General features: G+C 40.7%; 1 protein-coding gene across 1 annotated transcript in view; it reads right to left on the bottom strand.

Moving 5' to 3' along the window:
• Positions 1–3,138: 3,138 nt before the first annotated feature.
• abca7 (ATP-binding cassette, sub-family A (ABC1), member 7) overlaps positions 3,139–11,244 on the bottom strand; it is a 31,995-nt gene continuing 23,889 nt past the window's right edge. Inside the window, exons 39-50 of the mRNA XM_083940352.1 lie at positions 10,690–10,834; positions 10,271–10,394; positions 9,798–9,927; positions 9,481–9,607; positions 9,157–9,219; positions 8,528–8,634; positions 7,732–7,873; positions 7,435–7,569; positions 7,004–7,107; positions 6,056–6,148; positions 4,759–5,011; positions 3,139–3,633 (exon numbers count right to left, since the gene is read on the bottom strand). Of these exons, the coding sequence (XP_083796478.1) occupies positions 3,154–3,633; positions 4,759–5,011; positions 6,056–6,148; positions 7,004–7,107; positions 7,435–7,569; positions 7,732–7,873; positions 8,528–8,634; positions 9,157–9,219; positions 9,481–9,607; positions 9,798–9,927; positions 10,271–10,394; positions 10,690–10,834 (1,903 nt within the window). The 3' untranslated portion in view covers positions 3,139–3,153. The remainder of the gene's footprint in view (positions 3,634–4,758; positions 5,012–6,055; positions 6,149–7,003; positions 7,108–7,434; positions 7,570–7,731; positions 7,874–8,527; positions 8,635–9,156; positions 9,220–9,480; positions 9,608–9,797; positions 9,928–10,270; positions 10,395–10,689; positions 10,835–11,244) is intronic.

The raw sequence follows: 11,244 nt of genomic DNA, 5'->3' as shown, positions 1-11,244 counted from the left end.
CAGGAAATATTGTACTTTTAACCTCATTTATCTGACACACCAAGTCACTTACCTTGCATTAGGATTTCACATAAAACAACCCAACAAGATAAGCTTCTAAAATATATGACACTGTTAAAGATAAAACCCCTGGTTCCCATTTTCACTCGTGACCTCTTGAAAAAAAAAAAAAAGAACCAAAGAGACGTTCCTCTTCTCACACGGTTTCATTTAAACTGTTTGAGACCCAAAGAGGTAAAAATACACATGAAACAAATCACAAATATAGCAGAACTTTGTTTTTTCTTCTTTCATGCACATGAATCATCTCAGATTTATCTTGTGACTCTTTGGAGATGCCCGGCTCCTCGAACCACTGGACTAAACTACCTGTACTTTAAATAAAGCACTTACAACTGACTCCACTTCAGTCAGCATGTCACGACATTAGTTAAATAATGTCAATCAATAAATCAGTCACAGGGGACATTTTAGTTTTCATACTTTTCATACATTTAGCTGCAGAACGTTTACTCGTACACTGTGGTTTTTGTGTTTCCTTTAAGTAATGGATCTGGATTCCACTGTCAGACACTGATAGAAAAACACCCACAAACAGGTTAAAATAATAAAGTATATTCATCAAAACGGTCCTCACACTGACTGACTCCCCTCTCTTGTTCTCCGTGCAGAGATCTCCTGAGTTTCGTCTGCCTGACATCTCCTTGTCCAGTCTGGACGCTCTACTGCAGACGGTCACACAGAAACTGAGGAGTAAGAGGAGAGGTGGTGGTGATGAAGGGCCGTGGAGACGTGTCCAGTCTGATCGTCTCCTCGTGGCTGTCAGTGAACGTTTGAGAGAGAAAAGTGTCACAGAGAACGGACACCTGAAAAACATGTATGTTTGGTTGTTTTCTGTACAATTTAGCAGAATGTTGTATTTCCTGTACTGTAGTTATAGTACAGAAGGGGATTTAAGTATATTTTAACTACATTATCAGGGCTACATTTATCATTTTAAAATTAAATATCAGATATAAACACAGCATCGTCTTGAGGAACAACCTGGAAAACCTGACAGGATTTTCTTCACACAGTTTATTATTTATAAATGAGTTAAATACAATTCAATTTGACGTCTTCTTCATAGATCACTGTAGCCATATTTAAACTGGTGCAGATGTTTCCCTCTTCTGGCCTTTGAGGAAACATATCCCTTGTCGTGTACCCACCGTTTAATCCAGTGAGGGTATGGCGGACCCCGCCACAACAAAAACTCTTATAATTCAATTTTATTTATAGTGCCAAATCATAACAAAAGTTATGTCAGGACACTTTACAGAGTAGGTATAGAGCACACTCTATGACATATTTGTGACTTACATAGACCCAACAATTCCCCTGTAGAGTACGGTGGCAACGAAAACCTTAAATCCTTATTTTGCAAACATGAGCAGATAAAATTTTATCTCCACACATGTTATTTAAGTGTTTTTTTTATATGCTATGTTTTTTTTGCAGTGTGTAAATTTATTTGTCTGAAGAACATTTGATAGTGGCTTCAGTGTAAAGAAAATTGTCCAGTAAATTTTGTCTTTTTTTTTTTCTTTGAACAGTGAAGCCGTCACAGAAACATCAGTGGGTGGACTCAGTGTAAACAGACACAGAAACCTTCCTCCACTTTTATCTGCACCGAAACCAATGCTCATCCTCGCCATGACGAAGAAAAACCTCACGACTTTCAACATGCAGTGATTCAACCAACAGATCCAGGAAACCATAGTTTTATTTTCCTTCAGGACACAACATTCACGACAGACACAAACCCGTATGTTAGCATACCTTCACTATATAATGCACATCTTATAGTAGATGCACAGATAAATGAATGTTCAAGTAGAACTTTTCAAGCATAATACCTTACACGTACATTTAGAAATCTTTTCATCCCATCATTTTACTCCAATTTAATTAAGTCCTGCATCATTTCAGCTTTTTCAATACATTGAACCTTTTAATTATTATTTTGTAACAGTTTGTATTTTGGAATAAAACCCTTTCAATACTTTATTTGTCTCATTCCTACACTAACTATTGTAACAATCTTTGAATACGTAACAGTGCGGTAACAACCGGCTTTTGACATCGAGTCAGCTGTGTCATTTTTGTTGATAGAAAAAAAAAAAGAATACAGAGTTTATTAAAAGAAGCTTAAATGAATAATAAAAAACGAATAAAAAACAACCATTGACCAAAGGCAAAGTTGTTGTTGTCGTATGGTGTTTGCAGCTCAGACAGAAATGATAAATTCTTTGATCCATGTTGATTTTTTAAATTTAATTTGGAGTGCTGTAGTTTGGCATTATGTACTTTCAAGAGCTGCGCAGGAAGTATGTCAGATTCTTTACATGTGGCTGTCACATGCAGAGGAATCTGTTCAGACAGTGACACAAAATAAATCAAACAAACAAAACATTTTTGACAGATAAAAGACAAAATAAATTCTTGATTTTGAAAACTATAACACTTGTAAAGTTCATCATTAAATATTTAAGAGGTATTTCACAATGAACTTGAAGTAGGAATTCTCTCCAAACTGTATATTGTTCTGAAAAAAAACCCTCAAATGCCTTTTTAGATACATAAAATCATCTTAATAATTACATGTTACACATGTACTTCACTTACGGTTTGCAGCATTTTCTTTTTTAAAGTGCTTTCTGCAAAATAAAGATGCGATTGTGAGAGGTCCAATGATTGAGCCCTGAGGAACGCCTCCCCTTGTTTTTACATTGAGCCTTGCATAATATTCTTTCTGGATAAATAACTTTGGACTGATGAGATTGATACAGAAAGAGAAGACACAGTAAGATTTATGAACCCAAATAAAGGCCATAAAGCTACAGACATGTTAACGGGCGAACAAGGCACCAAAGCCATATGAGGAAGTACTCACCTTTCTTTCTTCAGAGGAGGTCATTTACCTCTAACAGTAGCTTTCACAGTCCGTCTTTTCCACTTATTACTCCGATGAGCCGTTTCGCTTCATGTTGCATATTGAGGTTGCTACCAGCATTGAAAAACATTCAAATGAGCATACAGCGAGTAATAAAAAGCTTTTGACTGTCGTTGGTCCTGCGAACCTGCATGCTGCTCGTGTTGCACCAGTCCACTTCACAGTGCACTGTCCTGTGTGTTGCTGTCGACTATGAAGAGTGCAGAAGGATTTTTACTGGAACTCTCTGCTCTGTGTTTGGACCCACTGGGTTTACTGGATTCTCCCTGAACTCCAACGTTACTGCTGTCTGGTCCATCGCTGCCCCTCCGGCTCGTCCTCTTCTCGCCTCTCTGAGGTATTTGGGTCAGTGCCGTGCTGCTGCTTTTCTCTCCGTTAGCTTTGCCTTCTTTAGATTTGACCTTGCCAGCTTTTGCCTTTTTTGATTTACCCTCTTTCGGTTTGCTGTCAGATGATTTCCCATGCTGCTGTGGAGTGTTGCTTGGCTGAGGGGGTGTGATTGGCAGCTGTGGTTGGATGGTGGGAGAGTCCATCCTGGTGTGCAGCGTAGTCAGATTAGTCTGAACTGTTCTGTTGCCGATTACCACATCTGTGAGGACGTCGTCATCGGTCTGCTCTTTGGCAAAGCTGACAAACACCTACAAGAAAGTGTCACATTCATTTATTGTTTAATTAATTTCAATTAGCCTGGTTGGCTACCAAGCTAATGAGCTACCAGCTATCACATCCACATTCTTGTTGTTATTGTTATTGTTACCTCTTAGCGGGCATGCTAATTTATATATCTGGTAGAACCATTTGGACAAGATAAACCTGGGGTAAGCCATTTATTTTTAGTATTGCTGCGCAAGAAATTATATATAATATAATTATCTTTCACCATATTGTAATTCAAGTGCTCTGAGAGAAAACTAGACTTCTGCACCTCCTCCTGGCTCTGTTTTCACGCTTAGGAAATCTAGGCAATGTGCGACTTTATCCCAGGTCATTTCAGAGAGTGAGCGTTCCTATTGGCTCAGGGCAGAGAGTGGAGGGGGAGAGCTGCAAGAAGAGGTCTCCCTCTGCCTTGTTTTTGCTTTTGACCTCAGCTTTCTTATCTATTTCAATTTGATAGTACTGGAACTGCTCATTAAGCACCACTGCAACTTGAAATCATGAGCCAATCATTTTACACCTTTGTAAAACTTAACACTGTATTAATAAGTATTCTAAAATGTTAAAAAAAACATGAGTGAGTGACCAGACATCAAATATGTAGGCAGGTGAGATAATGGATATTCTTTGTTTTCAGTCTTTACCCTTTTTTTAAATCAGTTGTTAACTTATAAATGCGCGTTACCAGCTGCGACAGTGACGCTGGTATTGTTTTCACCTTGTGAGTCTGTGTGTGTGTCATCATGGAAACATGTGGTCCTGGAGACACCTACTGTAGCAGGTAGTTGAGATCAAAATAAAGGTCAAGTTCGAAATTGGGTGTGATTTGAGAAAGGACGCTGAGAGTAGATGGGTAGGAAGTAGGGTAGGGGCCGATGCCCCATCACTTTATGTCCCAGGCCTGATTTGGTGTTGAGGCTGGTGTGATCCGATTGTAAGATGGGCTCTAGCTAAACATTCAAATCCAAGCTTTTTACTTCTTCCCTCTACAAATTAGCCAAAAATGGGAAAGGACATTTGAGATGCAACGCTCTATTTATAGAAGATCACGGATGAGGACCATCACGCCACCGTCTTGCAGAAATCTGAGAGGTTTGAATTGTCCTCACCTGGTCCAGGGTGGTCTGTGACACAGAAAAATCGACGACGCCCAGTTCCTCGTAGTTGTTGGCCAGCACGTCGAAGACACGAGCCAGGCAGCAGGCGTGTGAGGGCAGCTGGTACTGCAGTACGCTCTGGTGGCGCTCTTTTAGTTCGATGCTGGGAAAAGAGCTTTTCATGTAGGTAGTGATGGGGCACGAGTCTAGGTTGGAGTCTTTAGTGTCCACCAGACGGAGGATGATGGTGTAGCCATCACCAAACCTGGGAGATGAAGGACGAAACAAAAGTCAAGAATTTATATGTATTTTTAAATCAGTATAGTCGAGTGGAATTTGATCTAGAGAAGCTCTAAAAGACAAGAATATGTGAGAACAAACTACAGAAAAAGTTAATGTCACAAGGGATTACAAGATCATAAGCAATGGATTTCCAGGACAGGTATATACAGTAGATACACAGACTGTATACACAAGATTATACCCACGACCATACATCATTAATGTTGGTCAGACGGCATCGGTCTTCAGTGAAAATTAATCAGTGTTTAAGTCTAAAGCCCAGTTCAGACCAATGATTCGCAACGCAACGAAACTTTTTTAGATCATTGCAGGTAAAAGTTGCAGTGCTGTGAACTGACCCGTCTCGTCGACTCAACAGCTTGTCAAATCGCCAGCAGCTGGTTTTAGACCGTAAGACACGTCACCTGTCGCAACAGACAATTAAGTCTCAAGTCCGCTGGTCAAGTCACTTAGGGCGCACTCACACTTTCTATCCATACCGTGCCCAAGCATGTTTCACGGGTAAAGTCTAGTTCATTTGAACATTGTGAGTGCCACACGCTTGCCACGGACCATTTTGGAGAGGTGGGCTTTTGTAAAGGACGTTTGCACATGTATGAGCACGAGCGTGCGCATGTGTACGAGCATGAGCATGAGGTCTACGGCGGTTCTGACGTCATTTTATGTGCGCCTGTTGGGACATAGAAAAAAAGAAGGACGGACCATGCACGGACATTTAAAACAATGGCAACGTGTGAGTACAAACGGGCTGGCCCGCGGGGGGAGAGGGAGGCAGGGACAAGTACCCTAAAGCACAGGGCACGGTACAGATGGACAGTTGTTTCTGACAGCAATACATAATACAATTATGTGATTTTCCTTTTAAAAAAAACCCAAACTAAAATGTAAATGTTATAAAGGAATTTGAAATACAAATACAAATCTCCAACATTTATTCATTGACTGATAAATTGTGTTTGGCGTTTAACTTGTGTTGCTGGGGTTAGACAGAATACGGTGTGCTCACCTGTTCTTCAGGTGTTGTACAGATCCGAGACACTGGAATCTGCCGTTCACCATGATCGCCATTCTGGTGCAGAGAGCCTCACATTCCTCCATACTGACCGCACAGACACATGATAAAAACATAAACATAAATTATACTATACTATATAAAAACACTATGAGGAATCATTTGGCTGTAAATTCTGAAGAGAAGCAGCAGTAGGAGATTATTTATAGTGTTTTGTGTTTTCCAGAGCTCCGTTGAAGAAACAGGAAGTGGTGGTGACCCACAACTTGCTCGATTACATCGATGACATCATTATCCAGATTTCATAAGCATGGCTAAATCCAAATGTTCTGACCTCACCGCACTCGCAGACTCACAGACATTGCGCAAGCATTCCCGGGAAGTCCATGAGTACTGGGGGCTGCCCAGATCCACAATTCATCCAGTCCACAGGGGGCCTCAAGTGAACTTTGAGCAGACTCTCAGAGAGTCTGCCTTGGGGTGTGGATGTCACTGACTTAACTACCCCCCAATTCATTGCAATATGGATGCGACCCTATAGTTTTTCCAATTGCTGATTGCAAAAACAAAACAAATTTATTATCAATATGTAAAACTATCCCTGTATTAAAATGTTAGTTGCATCATGTAGGTTATAGGGATCAAAATGCATTTTATTATTGCAGCATCTTATCCTGTAAAAGCTGTGCAGAGTAATGCCAAATAAATAGCACATATAGCTAAAAAACAATAAGCTCTTTCTCAATGACCTCTGTGAACACGATTGTTGTTGTTGCTTGCACATTTCCACTGAGTGAAATAGACTTGAGGGCCGTGTGTTAGTGACTTGACGTAATGACAGTGAACACGTCAGAGTATGTCCAACTGAACTCTGCAAGCCCGGAGGGTGGACATTTTGATACAGCAAAATTGACAAAGAATTTAGTGTACATCTCTTCCTACCTGTGGGAGGTGAGGACTACAGCTCGTCCCTCTTTGGTGACGCTGAGGATGCAGTTCCACAGAAACCTTTTGGCTTTTGGGTCCATGCCAGTGGTGGGCTCATCCTGATAAGATTTCAAAATAAAAGCTTCAAGGAAGTTTACTGATACTTTTCAGCAACGTTACTCAACACACTCTAAGATAGATTTAACAGACAGATTACTGTAGAGATGCCAAAAATAAAGTTACTAACTAACCACATCATCTAGGACAATAGGAGTTGTCCTAGATCAGTAGTTTATTTTAAGAATGAAGTGACAATATCACTGTTGTGCATATATGTGCTTTTAATGTTTAAACGTTACTTATTCGCAAACATTCACTTTTAGGGAGCTGTCAAGCCATTCATCTTTATATACTGTCTATGATCTTAGAGTGAGTTCACTTCTCACCAGGAATATAACAGGCGGAGCCCCGATGAGGGAGATGGCGGTGGAGAGTTTTCTCTTGTTGCCTCCGCTGTAGCCTCCAGCCTCCCGCTCAGCATACTGGGTCAGTCCGAGCTTCTTCACGCCCCACTGCGCCACCTACAGGTCAGCAGAGGTCGACATTACGTTATAATCCTGTACAGTGCAGCGAAATTGACCCGTCACTCCACATAAATCATTTCACTGTGTCTGAAACAATCAGAAACCACATGACTTAATGTCTTAATATCAGTTTTGCAGTGAACTTCTACTTTACGTTACCTTGGCGACAGACTCTTCTTGTACTCCCCGCAGGCGGGCGTACAGCTCCAGATGTTCCCGACCCGTCAGCAAGTCGCTGATGGCGTCGAACTGTGGACAGTAACCCATCAGCTGGTGAACTCGCTCCATCTCTGTCTGCACACTGAGAACCACAGAAACACACAGTTTCACAGTACGACCGGTACTAATACTGTTGCTAACACTGCTTTGTACTATTGTACTGTACTGTACTACTGATGCTGCCATGTTTCTTAATGATACTACAACTTTAGTACTAAAATTAATATACAAATGGTACACTTGCAATGGCAGACTATCACTAGGACTTCAACCACAACAACAACAACAACAACAACACTGCACTTACTATACTACTACTTCTACTACTGCTGCTAATACAACCTCTGGTGTACAACACACACTCTTTGTTCTATTAATGTCCTACTGCTGCTGCTACTATTTCTGCTACCACAGTAAAAGACCATAACTTCTGTTTTTGTAGCTGATTTTAAAGATTTAGCAATGTTGATCATATTTAACTGCCAAATAACAGTAAGTTCAAATTCAGTATTTAGCAACATTTTTTTATATTTTAAATGTCTTTAACGCAGCTCACAAAGAAAAAACTTAGTTACCACATTTTCCAAAATGTATCATGGGGTTTAATTCAGCTTCACGTCCACATTCCTGTTCGCTTACATCCAGGAAAGTTTCTAGTCGATGTTTGATGTCATTCACTTGGTAGAACAAGGCCTTTGTAAAAGTTGAATAACTGGGTGGTGCAGAGGGTTTGTACCTGTGCTGATTAAGGAAAGCCTCTCCGTGGGTGATGGCCGTGTCTCCGGTCAGCATTCGAAAGGTAGAGGTCTTCCCTGCTCCGTTAACTCCCAACAGGCCAAAACACTGGAGGACACAAACAACAACAACAAGTTGCAAATATGTCATGAGATGCAGCAGCTGTAGCGAGCAGCCGTGACCATTTCCCTGAGACTATGTGAGGTTATTTAGTCAAAACTGAGCTAAAATATAACAGATGTTTGACCCTACGGTAGCAGCAGCTGTCGTAGTGGTTGTAGAAGCAGGTGTATTGTAAGTATATTTATAATTATAGGCCTAGCAGGGGCAACGTTAGTAGTAGTAGCAGCACCAGTTGTGGAAGTATTATTAGTGGTTACAGTAATAGAGGCAGCAGAAACTTCTGTAGTAATACTAGAAGCAGCAGCAGTGATGAAATAATCGCTGGGATAATATCTAAAATTACCTCTTTTTGGAGATAATGACTGTATCTACAGCAGGTACACATGGCTGACAAACACAGCACAGATTAGAACAAAAGGCAACAAACAATGTGTATGTGTGTCTGTGTGTGTGTTTTCATTGTACTATGATGTAATGAGTGCTGCTTTTGGCGTGCATATCTCTCACCTCGCCACGAGGAATCCCGAGGCAGAGACGATCCACCGCTGGCTTCTTGCCCGCTTTATAAACCTGCACAACAAAAAAAGTAAGATAACGACACAGTTACAGCAGGAAGTCTGTGAGTATAGGATGGGAAAAATAACACTGCATGATGGCAACCTGCAATTTTAACAAAAATAAAGGAATGTAGCTCTTACAAAATTTAATAAGTAGTTTGAATATTTCGTATTGGTGATTTTTTTTCCCATCAAAGCTTGACGTCAAGTGAATGCAGAGATTTGCTACGATTTCAGCCACGAGAGAGTGAATGAGTGGAGCTAATGGCTGTACCTTGCTCAGGTCTATCATGGTGAGGATGTCTGACTGGGCTTTGCCACTCATGACCCTCTCTCTCTCCCTGGCGACGTCCTCATCCTCCGGACCAAGACGGGGCATCTCGGGCTCAGACCACCACGGCCTGAAAAGAGAGATACAAGATCACCCTGTTTTAGAGTTTTACTCCTGTGGAGCAGCATCACCATTTAAGCCACCTGTCTCGTGTTTCTACACAGAAGGCATGAATTGGTTTCCACACATTTGCACATGTCGCTCTGTTCCAACTTAAAGCTCCGTCTGCATTTGATTAAAATATCGAGTTTTAAACTTACGTGAAGTGAATGAAGAACTTGTACTGCAGCAGTATGGTGAAGATGAAGAAGATAACACCTTGAGCTGCCATCGCAAACAGATTCTTCCCTACAAAGTCCCACTGAAGAGGGTCCAGGGTCTGCTTCGTACCTAAAGGAGAAAGAACCACACACAATTTTTAACATAATATATTTTTTTAGATATTTTAAGTCCTGTGTGTTGGCTGCAGTCTGACATGTAATGTGAGTGAAGTATGCATGCAATTATGCCCTATAGAATGGTAACAAACATCTCCCTCCTGTACAACAACACAATATACTGTATATACTGTATATCTTACTGTATATTATATATTTAAACTGCAGTGCACAATCATTTCCAGGAGCAAACATCACAAGCAGAGAAGTTTACAGTTTCTTGGTTAAGAACCATTTTAGCCTTGAAATACTGAACAGATTTTTATATTTCTACTTAGAGAAGGTTTTACAGCTACCCAGTCTCTGGAAAGCGTCTGCCATGGCCTGGTTTTTGGCCATGTCGATGAGTCCTCGCCCCAAGCAGAAATGAGGGAAAATGAGAAACACCTTTTTCAGGATCCTGTTCACCTCGTTCAGATGCTGGAAAGAAAGAAATCACCCGGAAATTGTATTATATCCTATTAAAGGAGTCACACTGCACGCAATAACTGCTGAGATTACTGCTCAATAGGACTTAAAACTTTCCTTCCTCACTCCGTGAAACTCCCAAACCTTTCAAGTTCAGAGCTCAGTGTGAATGAATTCAAGCTCTGATGAAGGTGCTGTTGCTGTTATGTATAACTGTGGCATAGTTGAATGTTGATGCATATCTGGGCCTTATGTCTCAGTCAGTTTTTCTTATATTATTATGCAGCCCATAAATAAATGTTTGTACCTCGTCAACAAACAGCTCCAGGACAAAGGTGGCGATGCTGCCGTTGATCCCGATGAAAAGGTTAATGGACGTCAGAACCACATAGGCTGTGCTGGGAACGGTGAACACAAAGGATGCTGGGTACATCAGAGGGGTGATGGACCATCTAAAAAGGATGATTAAGTTAGTCAATTAGTAAAGACAGAGACAGTACCTTTTTTACAGACCACAATCCAACTGGGACAATAGAGACTTTGTTTACAGAGAAGATAATTTTGTACATACAACAGAAAATTCAAATTATATGGAAGCAATTTAAACTTTTATTTTTGGCATGGGGGTTTATTCAATTCAACGATATAAATCATCCTGTGTCAACTGAGATAAAGTAAAGACTGCTGCTGTAAACGTGTTTGACTTTGTAAGTGTGTAGGAAGCAAAACGATGAATGAAGGAATAAAGGTCAAAATACAGATTCAAACTCATGATGTCTCAAGTACACAGGATGTTCTCGATCCCAATCAAGTGCAACATGCTGCAAAGAATGATCTTTGGTGAAAGACTGAGACAAATCAG

The sequence above is a fragment of the Echiichthys vipera genome (genome assembly GCF_963691815.1).
Source record: "Echiichthys vipera genome assembly, chromosome: 3".
Lineage (NCBI taxonomy): Eukaryota > Metazoa > Chordata > Actinopteri > Perciformes > Trachinidae > Echiichthys > Echiichthys vipera.
This window is presented reverse-complemented; position numbering and strand designations above follow the sequence as displayed.